This window comes from Chelonoidis abingdonii, chromosome 2, assembly GCF_003597395.2.
Source record: "Chelonoidis abingdonii isolate Lonesome George chromosome 2, CheloAbing_2.0, whole genome shotgun sequence".
Taxonomy (NCBI): Eukaryota; Metazoa; Chordata; order Testudines; family Testudinidae; genus Chelonoidis; species Chelonoidis abingdonii.
In genome coordinates this window covers 135,203,343-135,220,489 of record NC_133770.1, presented here as the reverse complement: position 1 = coordinate 135,220,489, position 17,147 = coordinate 135,203,343, and the positions used below count along the sequence as shown (strand labels likewise).

The 17,147-nt window shown below is 41.9% G+C and overlaps 1 protein-coding gene across 4 annotated transcripts in view; it reads right to left on the bottom strand.

Annotated features, from left to right (window-relative positions):
* The window catches only part of MARCHF6 (membrane associated ring-CH-type finger 6), a 123,648-nt gene that overhangs the window by 70,681 nt on the left and 35,820 nt on the right, over window positions 1–17,147 (bottom strand). For all 4 annotated transcript variants that reach the window (XM_032796330.2, XM_075062675.1, XM_075062676.1 and 1 more), the window contains exons 4-6: window positions 16,624–16,767; window positions 13,768–13,840; window positions 2,906–3,071 (exon numbers count right to left, since the gene is read on the bottom strand). In XM_032796330.2, the coding sequence (XP_032652221.2) occupies window positions 2,906–3,071; window positions 13,768–13,840; window positions 16,624–16,767 (383 nt within the window). The remainder of the gene's footprint in view (window positions 1–2,905; window positions 3,072–13,767; window positions 13,841–16,623; window positions 16,768–17,147) is intronic.

The following is a 17,147-nucleotide window of genomic DNA, read 5'->3' as shown; positions in this document are numbered from 1 at the left end:
GCACAAGAGATCTACTTCCTGGACACTACTGTGCACATAAGTGATGGCCACATAAACACCACACTATACCAGAAACCTACTGACCGCTGTACTTATCTACATGCCTCCAGCTTCCATCCAGGACACATCACATGATCAAATGTATACACCTAAGCCGAAAGATACAACTGCATTTGCTCCAGTCCCTCAAACAAACACCTACAAGATCTTTATCAAGCATTCTTAAAACTACAATACCCACCTGCTGAAGTGAAAAAACAGATTGACAGAGCCAGAAGAGTACCCAGAAGTCACCGACTACAGAACAGGCCCAACAAGGAAAATAACAGAACACCACTGGCCATCACATACGGCCCCCAGCTAAAACTTCTCCAGCACATCATCAACGATCTAAAACCTATCCTGGAAAATGATCCCTCACTCTCACAGACCTTGGGAGGCAGGCTAGCCCTTGCTTACAGACAACCCCCCAAGCTGAAGCAAATACTCACCAGCAACTACACACCACACCACAGAAACAATAACCCAGGAACCAATCCCTGTAACAAACCCTGTTGCCTTCTCTGAACCCATATCTACTGTAGCAACACCATCAGAGGACCCAGCCACATCAGCCACACCATCAGGGGCTCATTCACCTGCACATCTACTAATGTGATATGTGACAGCATGTGCCAGCAATGCCCCTCTGCCATGTACATTGGCCAAACCAGACAGTCTCTACAGAAAAGAAAAAACAGACACAAATCAGACACCAGGAATGGTAACATACAAAAGCCAGTAGGAGAACACTTGATAGAATCATGGAATATTAGGGTTGGAAGAGACCTCAGGAAGTCATCTAGTCCAACTCCCTCCTCAAAGCAGGACCAACAAACACCAAGTAAATCATCCCAACCAGGGCTTTGTCAAGGTGGGCCTTAAAAACTCCTAAGGATGGAGATTCCACCACCACCCTGGGTAACCCATTCCAGTGCTTCACCACCCTCCTAGTAAAATAGTGTTTCCTAATATCCAACCAAGACCTCCCCCACTGCAACTGGAGACCACTGCTCCTTGTTCTGTCATCTGCCACCACTGAGAACAGCCTTGATCCATCCTCTTTGGAACCTCCCTTCAGGTAGTTGAAGGCTGCTATCAAATCCCCCTCACTCTTCTCTTCTGCAGACTAAATAACCCCAGTTCCCTCAGCCTCTCCTTGTAAGTCATGTCCCTCAGCCCCTTAATCATTTTTGCTGCCCTCTGCTGGACTCTCTCCAATTTGCCCACATCCCTTCTGTAGTGGGGGGACCAAAACTGGACTCAGTACTCCAGATGTGGCCTCACCAGTGCCGAACAGAGGAGAATAATCACTTCCCTTGATCTGCTGGCAATGCTCCTACTAATACAGCCCAATATGCCATTGGCCTTCTTGGCAACAAGGGCACACTGCTGATTCACATCCAGCTTCTCATCCACTGTAATCCCCAGGTCCTTTTCTGAAGAAATGCTGCTTAGCCAGTCAGTCCCCAGCCTGTAGCAGTGCATGCGATTCTTCTGTCCTAAGTCCAGGACTCTGCACTTGTCTTTGTTGAACCTCAACAGATTTCTTTTGGCCCAATCCTCCAATTTGTCTAGATCACTCTGGACCCTAACCCTACCATCCAGCATATCTACCTCTCCCCCCAGTTTAGTGTCATCTGCGAACTTGCTGAGGGTGCAATTCATCCCATCATCCAGATCATTAATAAAGATGTTGAATAAAACCAGCCCCAGGACCGACCCCTGGAATACTCCACTTGATACCGGCTGCCAACTAGATATCGAGCCGTTCATCACTACCTGTTGAGCCTGACAATCTAGTCAGCTTTCTGTCCACCTTATAATCCATTCATCCAATCCAAACTTCTTTAATTTGCTGGCAAGAATACTGTGGTAGATTAGCAAAGCTTTTGATACAAAGTCAAGATATATCACATCCATCGCCTTCCCCATATCCACAGAGCCAGTTATCTCACCATAGAAGGCAATCAGGTTGGTCAGGCATGACTTGCCCTTGGTGAATCTATGTTGACTGTTCCTGATCACCTTCCTCTCCTCCAATGCTTCAAAATGGATTCCTTAATTGTCTGCTCCATGATTTTGCCCAGGACTGAAGTGAGGCTCACCAGTCTGCAGTTCCCCGGGTTCTCTTTCTTCCCGTTTTAAAACATGGGCACTATATTTGTCTTTTTCCAATGGTCTGGGACCTCCCCCAATCGCCACAAATTTCCAAAGATAATGGCCAATGGCTCTGCAATCATATCAGCCAACTCCCTCAGCACCCTTGGATACATTCAATCTCCCTGGACATTCAATAACCAATTTAAAAGTAGCTATCCTTCAGCAAAAAAAAACTTCAAGAAAAAAAACTTCAAAGAGAAACTGCAGAGCTACAATTCATTTGTAAACTTAACACCATTAATTTGGGCTTGAATAGGGACTGGGAGTGGCTGGCTCACTACCAAAGCAATTTCTCTTCTCTTGGTATTGACACCTCCTCATCAGTTATTGGGAGTGAACCACATCCATCCTGACTGAATTGGCCTTGTCAACACTGGGTCTCCACTTGTAAGGTAACTCCCTTCTCTTCATGTGCCAGTATACTTATGCCTGTATCTGTAATTTTCACACCAGGCATCTGAAGAAATGTGTTTTTTTTTTACCCACAAAAGCTTATGCCCAAATAAATCTGTTAGTCTTTTAGATGTCACCGGACTCCTCGTTACATAGTACTGTATATTTGAACGTGTAGAAATAAGATCCCCTTGCAGTAAAATGTATTAAATTGAAGTGGACAGGTTTTTCACCATTTATTCTTCCATGTGTACATCCTCCCCTTCCCCCACACTTTATTTTAAATTAATGGGCATTTTACAAACTTTACCTCATTTTGTTGGCCAAGACCATTGGGTGGCTGTTGATTTTGTTCCAACCACTGTGGTGCTCCTCCATGGACAATCTGTTCACGTAACCACACTAGACTGATAAATGCACAGAGTGTGCATGTCACCACAAAACAACCCTGCAAACAGTCCGCCAATAAATTTTCCCTGTTAAAAAGAACAAGACATTTAAACAAAAACAAAAAACAAAACAAAACAAAAAAACCTATTTCCAATCATTTTTGTTCACAGAGAATCCTTCAGTCACAGTTAGTTAAACTAAGTTCTCATTTTGTGATCTGAAGAGCTACGTTTCCCAGCTCCTTTAGTAAGGAATGTATATACAAGTAATATTACCATCTCAAGGGAAAAAATGAACAAAGCAAATGTTCTTAGAATACTATTTTACTGAAGAAAACTGCATATATTTAAACTTAAATCAATTCACAACACTGTTTATCTTAATCCCTTTGAGAATTTTCAAAGCCTTTGACTAATGCAAGTCTGACTTTCCAGTGGTCTCACTGACCACTGTATGACATTAGGAGAGGTTACTCACCTTTGAAGTAACTGGAGTTTGAGATGTGCACCCCGTGGGTGTTCCACTTTAGGTGCTCATGTGCCCTTGCACCTTTAATTGGAAATTTTTGGTAACAGTGGCTGTTCTGCCCAAGTCCTATACATCCTTGTGCCTCGTACCATAAGAACAGCCATACTGGTTCAGACCAATGTTCCATCTAACCCAGGGGTCTCCAAACTACGGCCCATAGGCCGGATTCGGCCCAGGGCTTCCATTTGTCTAACCCGCCAACCAACAGGGGAGAAACGAACAGCTGAGCAGGCACGCGGAGCAGGCAGGGGTTGTCGGCAGCAGCTCACGCAGGGTGGCAGCACAGCTGAGCTGTGCAGAGGGGTGAGTGCCCCCGTGAGCCAGTGTCCTCCCAAAAGGGGAGCCAACTTATGGGAGAGCTATCGCCGCAGCCAAGCAGGTACAGGGAGAAGCAAACAGGCAGGCAGCAGCTGCGTAGGTATGCTGAGCAGGCAGGGGGAGGTGCAGCAGCTGAGGGGGAGAGGAGGTAGCTCAGCTGAGTTGTGCGGAGGGGTGAGTGCCCCCGGGAGCCAACTTAGGGGAGAGTTGCTGCTGCAGCCGAGCAAGCACAGACCCTTGCCTTAGAGTAAAAATACAAGCTAGATGCTTAATTACATCTCCAATAAACAGAGTAAAGAACATGGAAATTAACACTTTCATAATGGTTAAATTTTAACTATAGCACTAATAGAACCAAACAGTATTTGTGTGATACAAATGTGTGAGTTTTTAGAAATAAAATAAAAAAAAGTGAAATGATTTTTAATATATTGACAAATATTTTGTGTGATTTCACAATACCTACAACAATTAACTTTTATACCTGATTTAGAATTTAATGCAACACTGACATAGTAGTGTTGTTTTTTTTAACTATTTTGCGTATATTTGTATATATTTAGTTTCTTTCACAGTCGCTTCGGCCCACGAAGCCCCTTCAAAAATCTAATATGGCCTTCGTCTCAAAGTTTGGAGACCCCTGATCTAACCCAAGATCTGCCAGATGCTTCGAGGGGAATCAACAGAACAGGGTAATTATTGAGTGATCCATCCCCATCATCCAGTTCCAACATCTGGCAATCAGAGGCTGAGGGGCACCCAGAGCATAGGGTTGCACCCATGACCATCTTGGCTAATAGCCATTGAAGGACTTATCCTGCATGAACTTATCCAGTTCTTTTTGAACCTAACTATACTTTTGGTCTTCTCATCCCTGGCAATGAGTTCCACAGCTTGACTGTGTGTTGTATGAAGAAGTAATTCTTTTCATTTGTTTAAAACCTGCTGCCTATTAATTTTATCAGGTGACCCCTGGTTCTTGTGCTATGTGCAGGGGTAAATAGCACTTCCTTATTTACCTTCTCCACACCACTCATGATTTTATAGACCTCTTTTATATCCCCCATGGTCATCTTTTTTTCAAACGGAACAGCTCCAGTTCTTTTAGTCTTTCCTTATATAGAAGTTGTTCCATACTCTGAATCATCTTTGTTGCCCTCCTCTGTACCTTTTCCAATTCTAATACACCTCTAACTTGATACAACGCTGTCCTTGGGAGCCAAAAATCTTACCGCATTATAGATGAAGCCGTGTTATACTGAACTTGCTTTGACCCACCGGACTGTGCAGCCCCGCCCTCCTGGAGTACTGCTTTACCACATTATATCCAAATTCGTGTTATATCGGGTGGCATTATATCGAGGTAGTGATGTATATCTTTTTTCAAGATGCAGCGATCAGAACTGCACGCAGTACTCAAGGTGCATGTGTACCATGGATTTATATAGTGGCATTATTATATTGACTATCTTATTATAGATTCAGAGATTTTAGGACTGGAAGGGATCTCAACAGGTCATTGAGTACAGTCCCCTGCCCTCATGGCAGGATCAAATGCTGTCTAGACCATCCCGGATAGACATTTATCTAACCTACTCTTAAATATCTCCAGAGATGGAGATTCCACAACCTTTCTAGGCAATTTACTCCAGTGTTTAACCACCCTGACAGTTAGGAACTTTTTCCTAATGTCCAACCTCAACCTCCCTTGCTGCAGTTTAAGCCCATTGCTTCTTGTTCTGTCCTTAGAGGTAAACAGAACAAGTTTTCTCTCTCCTCCTTATGACACACTTTTAGATATCTGAAAACTGCTATCATGTCCCCTCTCAGTCTTCTCTTTTCCACACTAAACAAACCCAATTCTTTCAGCCTTCCTTCATAGGTCATGTTCTCAAGATCTATCTACCCCTTTCCTAATGGTTCCTAAATTCTGTTTGCTTTTTGGACTCCTGCTGCACATTGAGCAGCTGTTTTCAAAGAATTATTCACAATGACGCCAATATCTCTTTCTTAAGTGATAATTGCTAATTTAGACCACATCGATTTGTATGTACAGATGATATTACTTTTTCCAATGTATATTACTTTGCATTTATCAACAATGAAATTCATCAGGCAATTTATTGCCCAGTCGCTCAGTTTTGTGAGATATACTGAGGCTATACAGGGCTGCATGGATGAACTGCCCTCCTTTCCTTCTCTACCATATAAGACCAGGAAATAGAAATAGAGGGGAGGAGGGCAGGTAGTAGAGCACCCACAAGGACATATCTCAAAGAACTCCAATTACTGCACTCTCTTTGCGTAGTATTCTTGTGGGTGCTCCACTTTAGGTGACCCTTTCAGGAGGTGGGGATTTTAGAGCAGAGTCCATCACAGAACAAAAAATGTTGTTGCCTACTGCTGCATCTGATCTTGCAGCATGAATTAGGGTATGTGGTCAGAAAACGTGTGCTCGGAGGATCATGTTGCAGCCCTGCAGATTTCAACAATGGGAACATCTGAGTACAACTACAGCCATAGACTGTGATCTAGTAGAGTTCACAGTCACTCTTACATTTTCACTGTGTTTACCTCTTCCCTAACAGGCAATAATACATCCAGAGACGCATTTTGAAAGTCTCTTAGTGGAGACAGGGACTCCCTTACACGTATCTGGAATATAAACAAAGTCCAGGGAGTCTTCCTGAATGGCTCAGTCCCATACAAGTGAAAGTGTATGAAAAGCACACTCCTTTGTAGACTGATGTGGCATAGGAAAAGAAACAGAAGGTGAACAGTTTGGTTAACATGAAACACTTCAGGTAAGAACTTTTGATGAGGTCATAAAGATACCTTCTCCATGAAAAACAAAGTAAAGGGAGAGCCTCCCACTAAAGCTCCCATCTTCCCAATCCTTTGCACAGAACTGATGGCTACCAAGAAGGCCATCTTCATAGACAGAGGTAGCAGTGAGCACGTAGTTAATGGCTGAAAGGGTTGTTTCATGAGATGGTAAAGAACCAGGCTGAGATCCCAAAGTGATGTAAGAGCTCTAATCTTTAAAAAAATAAAAATAAAAAAAAAATTGATAAGTCCTCTCAGGAATCTCACTGTGGTTGGATGAGCAAATACAAAGAAACTGTCTATGAGCACATGGAAAGCTGTTAATGCCTCTAATGAACCTTGATGGAACTCACAGAAAGGCCTCAATTTTTTACTTCCAACAGGTAATTCAAAATTGATGAAAGAGATGATTGGACAGAAGAAAGATGGCGTCTGTTACACCAAAGGTTATATCTTCTCCATTTCTGATTGTAAGTATGTCTAGTAGATTCCTTTCTGCTATTTAACACTCTCTTTTGTATTTCCGATAAACACTTGGTCTCTACTCCCTAAAACCATTAAGAAACCAAGCTTGTAGTTGTAGGATATTCAGACTGGGGTGAAAAGTCTGACCCACATTCTGAGACAACAGTTAAGGTTTGATTGGAAGCCACCATAAAGGACGAGAAGTGAGTTTGATGAGGTAAATAACCCAAACTTGTCTTGGTCAAGTTGGTCCAATCGAAATTACTTTAGCTTGGTCCTGTGTGATCTTGATAAGGACCTTAAAGAGAAATGGAGTTGAAGAATATGCACAGAAAAGACCTTTTGTCCACATAATGACAAAAGCATCTCCTAGATAGTGAGGACTGAGCCCCCGGCTGGAATGGAATTTCCCGCATTTTGTGTTGGCTTCCGCAGCAAAATAAATAAATAAATAAATAAACAAACTCGATCTCTGGAAATCCCCAAGTTGGGAATATGTCACTGGGGACTCGAGAGTACAACTCCGACTCTAATTAAGGGAGAAATGTCTGCTCAGCTTGTTCGCCATAGTGTTGTACATACCCAGGAGGTAACAAGCTGAGATGACTATCCAATTGGCTACGCCCAGTTACAAATCTTTATTGTTTCGGTGCACAATGAGGGTATACGCGCTCTGCCCTGACAACTGATATAACATACACAAGCTATGCTGTCATGATCTTGATGGACTTGTTTTGAATAGGAGAAGAAAGTGGAGGCAAGCATTTCTGACCACGTTTAATTCCAACAGATTGATATCCAAGCACTGTTCCTGTTGTGACCATTTGCCCTGGCCTGTGTGAGGACCCATCCCAAGAGGAAAGTGTCCAATGTTAATATGACTGTAGGAATTCCTGCACAAATTTTGGATGGATTCATCGACCAAGTGAGTGACTGCTATCAAAAAGATACCAGCTTGCTGCAACTGTGTGGTGTTGGGTATATAAACACTTCTGAGCCATCTCTGGAGATATCGAAGATGCAACCTGACATTGTGTGTCACAAAAACACAAGCTACCACGTGTCCCAGCATTTGCAGACATGCCTCTGCTGGAACTTGAGGGCTGAGCTGCACTCTCTGCATAAAGTTCTTTAAGAGCAAAGAACCTGTTGAGGAGATAAGATCTAGCCATTATTGAATCCAGAAGCGCTCTTATAGATAACTAGTTGGGCAAGAGTAAAGACTGACTTTGAGAGTTATTTGCAGGCCGAGACTGCAGAACAGTGAAGTTGTTTGAACTAACTACCATACCTCTATACCACACCTAACCAAAAGAAGGCTATGGGGAGCTATGATTGCTCTCTGTAAATACATAAAAGAAATAAATATCAAGGAGGGAAAGAGTTACTCAGTTGAGTGTGTGAAAGTAGAATGAATTATACTGTAAAAATAAGAATGGATTAAAGAAATGTTGTATGTACCTTTAAGCAGAAATAAGAAATGCTGAAAATACAGGCTGAGCTGCCAGGAAAAGAAACATTAGGCACAAACAAGGGTGCTAATGCACAAACATTAACGAAAGATCGGTAATAGTTAGTAAGGAATAGAGTATGCATAGCTAGCCCAGGTGAAACTTATCAGATTCTGCTTCCTTTGTTATCTTGCTAAGTCTCCCTTCCTTTATCTGTATAAATAAGATAGTTTTGTTGTCTGTATTGTGCTCACATTATCTGGGGTGTAAGCAAGAGAGCTGTGGACATAATAAACAGAGTGTGTCTGACAAACTGTGAGTCCTGAGTCTAACTTTGACAAGTGCCAAGTGTTGAATGAACAAGTGGACTATAAACTAGCCCATAACAAGTTTAGGCCTGAAATTAGACAAAGGTTTCTAACCATGAGAGGAGTGAAGTTCTGTGGGAGCAGTTAGGAGGCAAAAAAAAAAAAAAAAAAAAAAAAAAAAATGGCTTCAAGATGCTGCGTAATAAGTTTATGAAGTGGATAGTATGATGAGACTGGCTATAAAGGCCTGTAGCCAATCTGAAACTGCTGGTAGCAAGTATCCACAACTGTCCACGATGGTACACTAAATGGGGAGAGGGCTCTGAGTCACTACAAAGAATTCTTCCTCAGGTGTCTGGCTGGTGGGTCTTGCCGAAATGCTCAGGGTCCAGCTGACCATCACATTTGGGTTTGGAAAGGAATTTTCTCCTGGGTCAGATTGGCAGAGACCATAAGGGGTTTTCATGTTCCTTTGCAGCATGAGGCAGGGTCACTTGCAGGTTTAAAGTGGAGTAAATGGTGAATCCTCTGTAACTGGATGTCTTTCAATCATGATTTGAGGATGTCAATAGCTTGGCTAGAGGTTAGGGGTCTATTTCAGGAGCAGGTGGGCGAGGTTCTGTGGCCTGAAATGTGCAGGAAGTCAGACCAGATATTCATGATGGTCCATTCTGGCCATCAAACTAGGAGTCGTCTTTGAGCTGAGCTGAGGTCCCTCAAAATTGCTGGAGGTACATGGCCCCTCGATCCCAAAAAGGCAATGAGGGAGACCCATAAGGCCTGGAGGGAGGAATCCAAGATGGTGATCCCAAGTGTTGGCAGGCAGGGATCTGGTGTCCAGCTGCAACAGAGAATGTCATCTCCTGGAATAAATTAGTGATCCTTGAACAGAAAGTTTAGAGTCTGAATCAAAATGTTCCCCCACATATTGTACAAGAGGTGACAACTCCTCCTTGCGAATGGTCAAAGATGGAGAAGAGGTACGTCTTCCAGAAACATGAGCAGTCAGTGACCCAGCCAACCTTACTACCAAGAGGTGTCTGGAGATTGCAAGGAGCAGAAATTCAGGTTCATTTGACACCATAAAGTCTTTTGGGTACAGGAATTCCTGAAGTACTGGAAGTACAACAAAACTCGATATCAGCATGGATGATGTTGCAGAGGCCTGTGGTCTCCAGTGACTTTAATGAGGAATTCTGTTTTGCTTCTTTTATCACTCTCCTTATACTTGGAGTGGGAAGCTCTCAGTACAAGCAGTGCAGTTATTGGTAAACTCAGTGAAAGACAGTGTTGAAAGACCAGGGTTTCAGTGCCATCTTCCCCTTGAAAGCTCTTGGTGACTGATCTTGATGATGATGGGGCACAGGATTCTCTGTATCCAGGTTGGAAGCTGGTCTTAAGGCTTGCTCCCTCATCAATAGTCTATTTTTAATTCCTTGTTTCTACGGGATCTACCCTTAAAAGAAGAGCAGATTTTACACTTGGTTGGTACGTGAGAGTATTGTATTTGTTGCAAGTGATCACCACCCACAGGGACTGCTTCTCTACAAAAGAGGCACCTTTTACAACTCAGGAGGCCCAGTATTCTCAACAGAAGAAAAAGCTGTTCAAGTCCCTCAATATGAGAAAAGGAAAACAAAAATGTTTGGCGTTTTGTTGGTATTTTTTAAAAAAAAGGGGAAAGGAGAACAAACATTCCAACTCTAAGGTACTAAACCTACTATTATTGCTAGGATGAAGAACCATCTATAAAGCAAAAATACCAGTAGAAGGGGAGAACAGGTAAACAACAAACAGGCATATTGTAGACTGCCTGGCTGAGAAGAACCATGGGCAGTTCACCCACACAACCCTATATAGCCTTGGTACAGAGTATGAGGATGTGTAGGGCACATGTACCAGGAGAAGAAACACTGCTACCAAAAATCTCCCATCAAAAGTGAAAGGGGTGCCCATAAAGTGGAGCATCCACAGGGACACCACTTGAAGAAGAACTACTTATTCCAGGGAGACACTTCTGTAAGAGATCTCACTCACTACAGCAGGGGTTGGCAACCTCTGGCACGTAGCTCGCTGGGGTAAGCACCCTGGCGGGCCGGGCCAGTTTGTTTACCTGCCGCGTCCGCAAGTTCAGCCGATCGCGGCTCTCACTGGCCACAGTTTGCCGGCCCAGGCCAATGGGGACAGCGGGAAGCCGCGGCCAGCACATCCCTCCCCCCGCGTAGCTTCCCACAGCCCACGTTGACCTGGGACAGCGAACCACAGCCAGTGGGAGTCACGATTGGCCGAACTTGCAGACATGGCAGTAAACAAACTGGCCCAGCCCGCCAGGGTGCTTACCCTGGCAAGCCGCGTGACAGAGGTTGCCGACCCCTGCACTACAGGATAAAGTAGGAGGAGAAACTCGAAAAATAGTCCTCAAGAACAACAAGAAAAAACAAAAGATACTTGCAAATTAAATTTCTAGAAGAAACAATTTACCATATATACCGTATATACTCATTCATTAGCCCATTCATTTATAAGCGGACCCTCCAAGATAGTTAGGTAAATATGGCAAAAACTGTATGACCCTTTCATAAGCCAACCCTGTATTTCAGGGTTGGCAAACTTCCTGCAGCTCCCATTGGCTGGGAACAGCAAACCGCAGCCACATTGCAGGCGCTCCAGGTAAACAAAACAACAACGTATTAGATCAAGTGTAGGCAACCTATGGCACGTGTGCCAAAAGCGGCATGCAAGCTGATTTTCAGTGGCACTCACACTGCCCAGGTCCTGGCCACCAGTCCGGAGAGCTCTGCATTTTAATTTAATTTTAAACGAAGCTTCTTAAACATTTTAAAAACCTTATTTACTTTGCATACAACAATAGTTTAGTTATATATTATAGACTTAATAGAAAGAGACTTTCTTAAAAAGTAAAAATGTATTACTGACACGCGAAATCTTAAATTAGAGTGAATAAATGAAGACTCGGCACACCACTTCTGACCCCTGCATTAGATATTCAATTTAATGATTCTATAGAGTTTAAAATCATTAAATTCTGGTGTAGACCCATTTATAAGCCGAACCCTGCTCTTTGATGAGTCACTTTTTTACCAAAAATATTCAGCTTATTAACGAGTATATTCAGTAGTTTAATTTAGCAATGTTCATTTCAGATTTGATTCAGTACAAGTTCTGCTTGACAGCTTCAATTTTCCTTTCAATCTCCCAACGCCCAAGGAATTAGAATCAGCTATTGCACAAACATTAATTAGAATGATTACAGAATGAAGTCAATAATGTTAAAATATTAGATGATGGCACAAAAAGTAATTTTCCAAGTATTTAATGAAGGGGGGGGGGGGTTAGAGAAGGAATCAGTTGAGCAAGTTGCAAAGATCAGCCAAATGAAAAGAAAAATGTAAGTTAGAAAATAAAAGGTAGGTGACATTCCAGCAGACTAGGCTCCTGCTAGCAGGTTTTAATTCTACATTATATAGCATGTGAGTGTTTAAGCACTAAGGACTAAACATACAAATTTTTACCATTTTCTGAGAAGCTTGATCCTCTGAACTAACCTAACCAAAACATAAAATGACAGAACCTGTCTGAACTGCTGCTGTTTTCCCTTTCCATAACTTAGTTCTGCTTCAGAAGCTGCTCCCCACTCTTTCCCCTATCGCTACACTGTCTTCTTCTATTATGCTTGTTCAACCTCTCACAACACTTTATGGCTCCAAGTTAACAAGGTACTTAAGCACAAGTGGTCCAAACGAACCTACTCACATGCTTAAGTTAGACAAGGCTTGCTAAAATCAAGGCCTATACCTGCACGGGAAACGGTTGGATATCAAAATCCAAGAGCACATGAGAAAAAGTAGTCTGGCTTCGGATTTTCCCCCTCAAATGATGAGTTCAAATCTGGATTTATTAATGGGTCACAGGGGAAATCTGTACTATGTTCTCATCCTAGGGAGCCTCTGTCCCCATTAAAAAAAAAATGGATGTCAATAGGGCTTGACTTGAAGTGTAACTCAAAACTCCAAGACTGAGTGCCTTTAGGCAGAATTGAATGCATTGGCCAAAATGCAAGGCGAGCTAACAGAACTTTTGTTCAATGCCTGTTTGGCTTACAACTGGCTCTGTCAGTACCTGGCTTCCATGTGCATTAACCTCATAAATAATTCAATTAAAATACAAAAGCAATCTGAGACTGAGTTGGTGACTAGTATGGACCAGTGATCCGGGGGGTGGGGGGAGGAAGAGAATACAAGGGTGATAATATTATATAAAGTCTGATGTGTGGAATATTGAAATGACCACTTAAAAGAGAGGCCAATCAGTTCCAATCTTTATGAAATCCCCATCATGGACAGATTAAATTAAGTATATAGAAATATAAAATATAATTAAGCAACGGGGAAATCGTGAAGGATCCAATATCTTAGTAGGTCATATGGTATAAAACAATGTATAGGAAAATTACATAAAAGATGGCTATAATTCTAAAACCTTTAGAATAGGCTCTGCTACAGTTTAATTAAAGAAAATTAAGTTTAAAAAAAAAAAGTGATACTTTACACCATAGCAAGTATACCTAAGGCTGAATAAACCACATAGGTCTATAATATGAAACAGCATTACCCAGGCTCAGTTCAATAAGTCTGATTTGTTCATCCTTCACATCAGCACTTCAAAAACAGGACAGTTGTAGTACAGCTGTAAAACAGTTGGCTAGGTCTCCTTGCTATGGCAAAGATGATAGTAGTAGCAGCCAGTCTAAGAAGGTGTAAAGTCAAAGGATAATGCAAAAGAATTGGGAATTGAGAGTACCAAAAGCAACAACTTTAATAGGCATCTGGTTAAAAAGTCACTATATCAGGCTAGTTAGTACTTACGTTGACAGCATATCTAAGGGCAGTGTCAATAGTGAGCTCACGGAGCCAGTAAACAAGCACTTGTAGATACGGCCTGTATAAAAGAAACAAAGTGCTGTAAATACCCTCAGTTATGAGGGAAGAACCCTCTCTAAAGTAACTATTATTAGTTTATTCCAGACTGTTCTTAGCCCTAGTAACAATTTACCTCTGGGACAGAAGCTAAAACCAATTGGTGGGAACCAATACAGATGTGCAAAAAGATTTCATTCGGACATAAGTCACAAAATATATCATTACATAGTTGTTATTCACATATAAGTCCCAGCACTGGCGTGGATGGCTGTCCTTGCCGTATATAAACTTGGGTTGACCGTAAATCTCTAACTTGCAGAAGGATCAAGGCCTCTCCTGATGCACACACAGTACATGGAATAACACCAACTTTTTTAAGTTAGTTGACTATACCGAACATACTCCAGGAATCTAACATTTTATGGGGTGATGTTTGAAGCCAATAGCCAGCTCTTCTGCCATTCTTCAAAAAGAGAACCCCCAAAATGAAACATTAACACATTCATAGAGCCTATCTTAGAAAATGAATCACTTGAAAGATGTGCTTATTTCTACAAAAATACTTATTTCTTTGAACAGGTGACCAAGCATTGCTCCACTTTACTTTATTTACCACTCTACTCTGATACCCCAGCTTGTGCTGATGGTACCACAGTCCCCTTGGATTAGCTCCGAGAGTCTGCATATGGAGAAAAGTTTCACTTTTATTCAATAATTTAAGGGGGAGAGGAGCAGAGGTCTCTAGGCAGAGGGCAAGCTAGGAGTCTCTGACACTAAACACAACAGTAAACATCTGAGCAATTGGATTTTATGTAGGAAGCTACTGTTTACAATAAAATAAAGGATTCTCTTCATACTTACAATCACTTAGTTTCATTATAGTACATTTCAGGCTTGCATGCTTGTACATATATATATTTTTAAATAAAACTGTGTTCAATTTAAAAAAAAAAGTGAGATCCCTCACTGTGTCCCTCATTTCAGGGTGTGTTGTCCCTCGCTGTTGTTCATTTTGGTGGTCACTATCCCTCATTTCAGAGTCTGGGGACTGGGCTGACCAGCCCCTCCATCTGCCCCAGTTACATGCCTTTTAGCGCACTAGCTCAATTAGATCTAGTGCAGGTATGTCTCTGAGCAGAGAGTCAAATTCCCAGCTCAAAGTATAGACATACCTGAAGTGAGAGAGGAAGAGTAGGAGAGAGGGGTAGGAAAAGTGAAAGGACAAGGGAGAGACACAGAATTGTGAATGGAGAAGAGGAGATGATGAATGGGTATGGGGAAATGAGGAGGGAGGACAAGTCAGTGGAAATAGGTGAATTAAGGGATAAAAGGATTAGGAAGGGAAAGATAAGGAGGGAGAAGGAATGGGAGAGATTACACAATAGTTATGAAAATTTCAGCTTTGGCAGTAACTCATTCCACATACAGAAACCAATTTAAAGGGAAACATTTTCATATTAGTTCTTATATCTAGGACCCTACCAAATTCATGGTCTATTTTGATCAATTTCACAGTCATAGGATTTTAAAAATAATAAATTTCATTATTTCAGCTATTTAAATCTGAAATTTCACTGTGTTGTACCTGGAGGGGTCCTGACCCAAAAATGAATGGGAGGGGAGGGGGTGTCACGAGGCTATTGTAGAGAGGGTTGCGGTACTACTACTCTTACTTGTGCGCTGCTCGCAATGGTGCTGCTTTCAGAGCTTCACAGTTGGAGAGCACCGGCTGCTGGCCAGGATCCCAGCTCTGAAGGATCCCAACGCAGAAGTAAGGATGGCATGGTATGGTATGGTATTGCCACCTTACTTTGGTGCTGCTGCCTCCAGATCTGGGCCCTCAGTCAGCAGCTGTCTCTCTCTGGCTGCCTACCTCTGAAGGCAGCAGCACTGATGTAAGGGGTGGCATGGTATGGTATTGCCACCCTTACTTCTGCACTGCTGCTGGTGGGTTGCTGCCTTCAGAGCTAGGCACCCCACCAACAGCAGCTGTTCTCCGGATGCCCAGCTCTGAACGCAATGCAGAAGTAAGGGTAGCAATAGTGCAATGCCCCTAAAATAACCTTGTGACCCCCCCTGAAACTTCCTTTTGGGTCAGGACCCCCAATTTGAGAAACGCTGGTCTAGCCCAGTGAAATCTGTATAGTATAGCGTAAAAGCACACAGAATACCAGATTTCATGGTCCATGACTTATTTTTCGTGGCCATGAATTTGGTAGAGCCCTAATAACTTCTATACATTGTAGTAACACATAGAATGTTAGGCACTTCCAAATACAGAAGAAAACACGGTCCTGGGCTTAAAGAGCAGACAGTCTAGAAGGGTAGCAGAAAGGGATAAAATATACTATCAGGGTGACATATAGCATGCACCTATCTTAATTCCAGGGGTGTTTTGTTAAAAAATTGATTTATTTACATTATAAAACATGTAGTTTCAGGTTTATTTTGGGAGAGACCTTTGGGTTGAAACTAAGGCTGGTGACAGCATGTTCAATATTTTTAGTGCTCTCCTTTTGAAATGCTGCCCTGCATTCTCATGCTTCATTAACATTCCCTTAACATGGTCTCTGTTTTCCTACCTATTAGCTATTGTCTGCACTATGCTATTGGTTTATGAATCAGATAGTTTCTTAGACAAAGTAATTTAAAATACAGCAAAATATAAACTTCTGAAATAAAGTGCGTGGTCAAGTCACAAAATTGATAACACATGAGAAGTATTAAAGCTGATGGCTATTTGCAAGCTTGTTATAAGAACATCATTATGAAAGTACTTCAATGCAAAAACTCAATACTTACATGCTGTAAGAGGTACAACTCCCAACCATGCAAAGGCCACAAGTGTATAGTGAAACCAGTATCGTATTGCTGTACCAATACTTGTAACCAGTCCAGCAAAAATGTCTTGGACTGGAAGCCGTGAAGGCATATCTGGGGAATAAACTAAGTAGAGGAAAAGAAAAACACTTTTATAAAACAGTTTTCATATGTGCTTGCAATAAAAGCATAACATAGCGCTGCAGTCAATAGCATAATTTTTAAATTATATTTAATATAAATGTACAGCAACAACAAATAAATAGTTACAAAGCCAAAAATAAATGAACATTTACTCTCTCTTCACACTTTATATATCCACTACAGGCCATCCCATGCAAGTGACAATGAAACCTTTAAACCACAAGTTCTCCTTAATTCATGTATTTAATTTTATAGAACAACTATTTTACAGATGCTTCAGAGTTTGAGAAGTTTATGTTTTGGGACATTAATACCGCCATGTCTACCAGTAAATCCAGGTTACCTCAGAACAAGCCCAACAC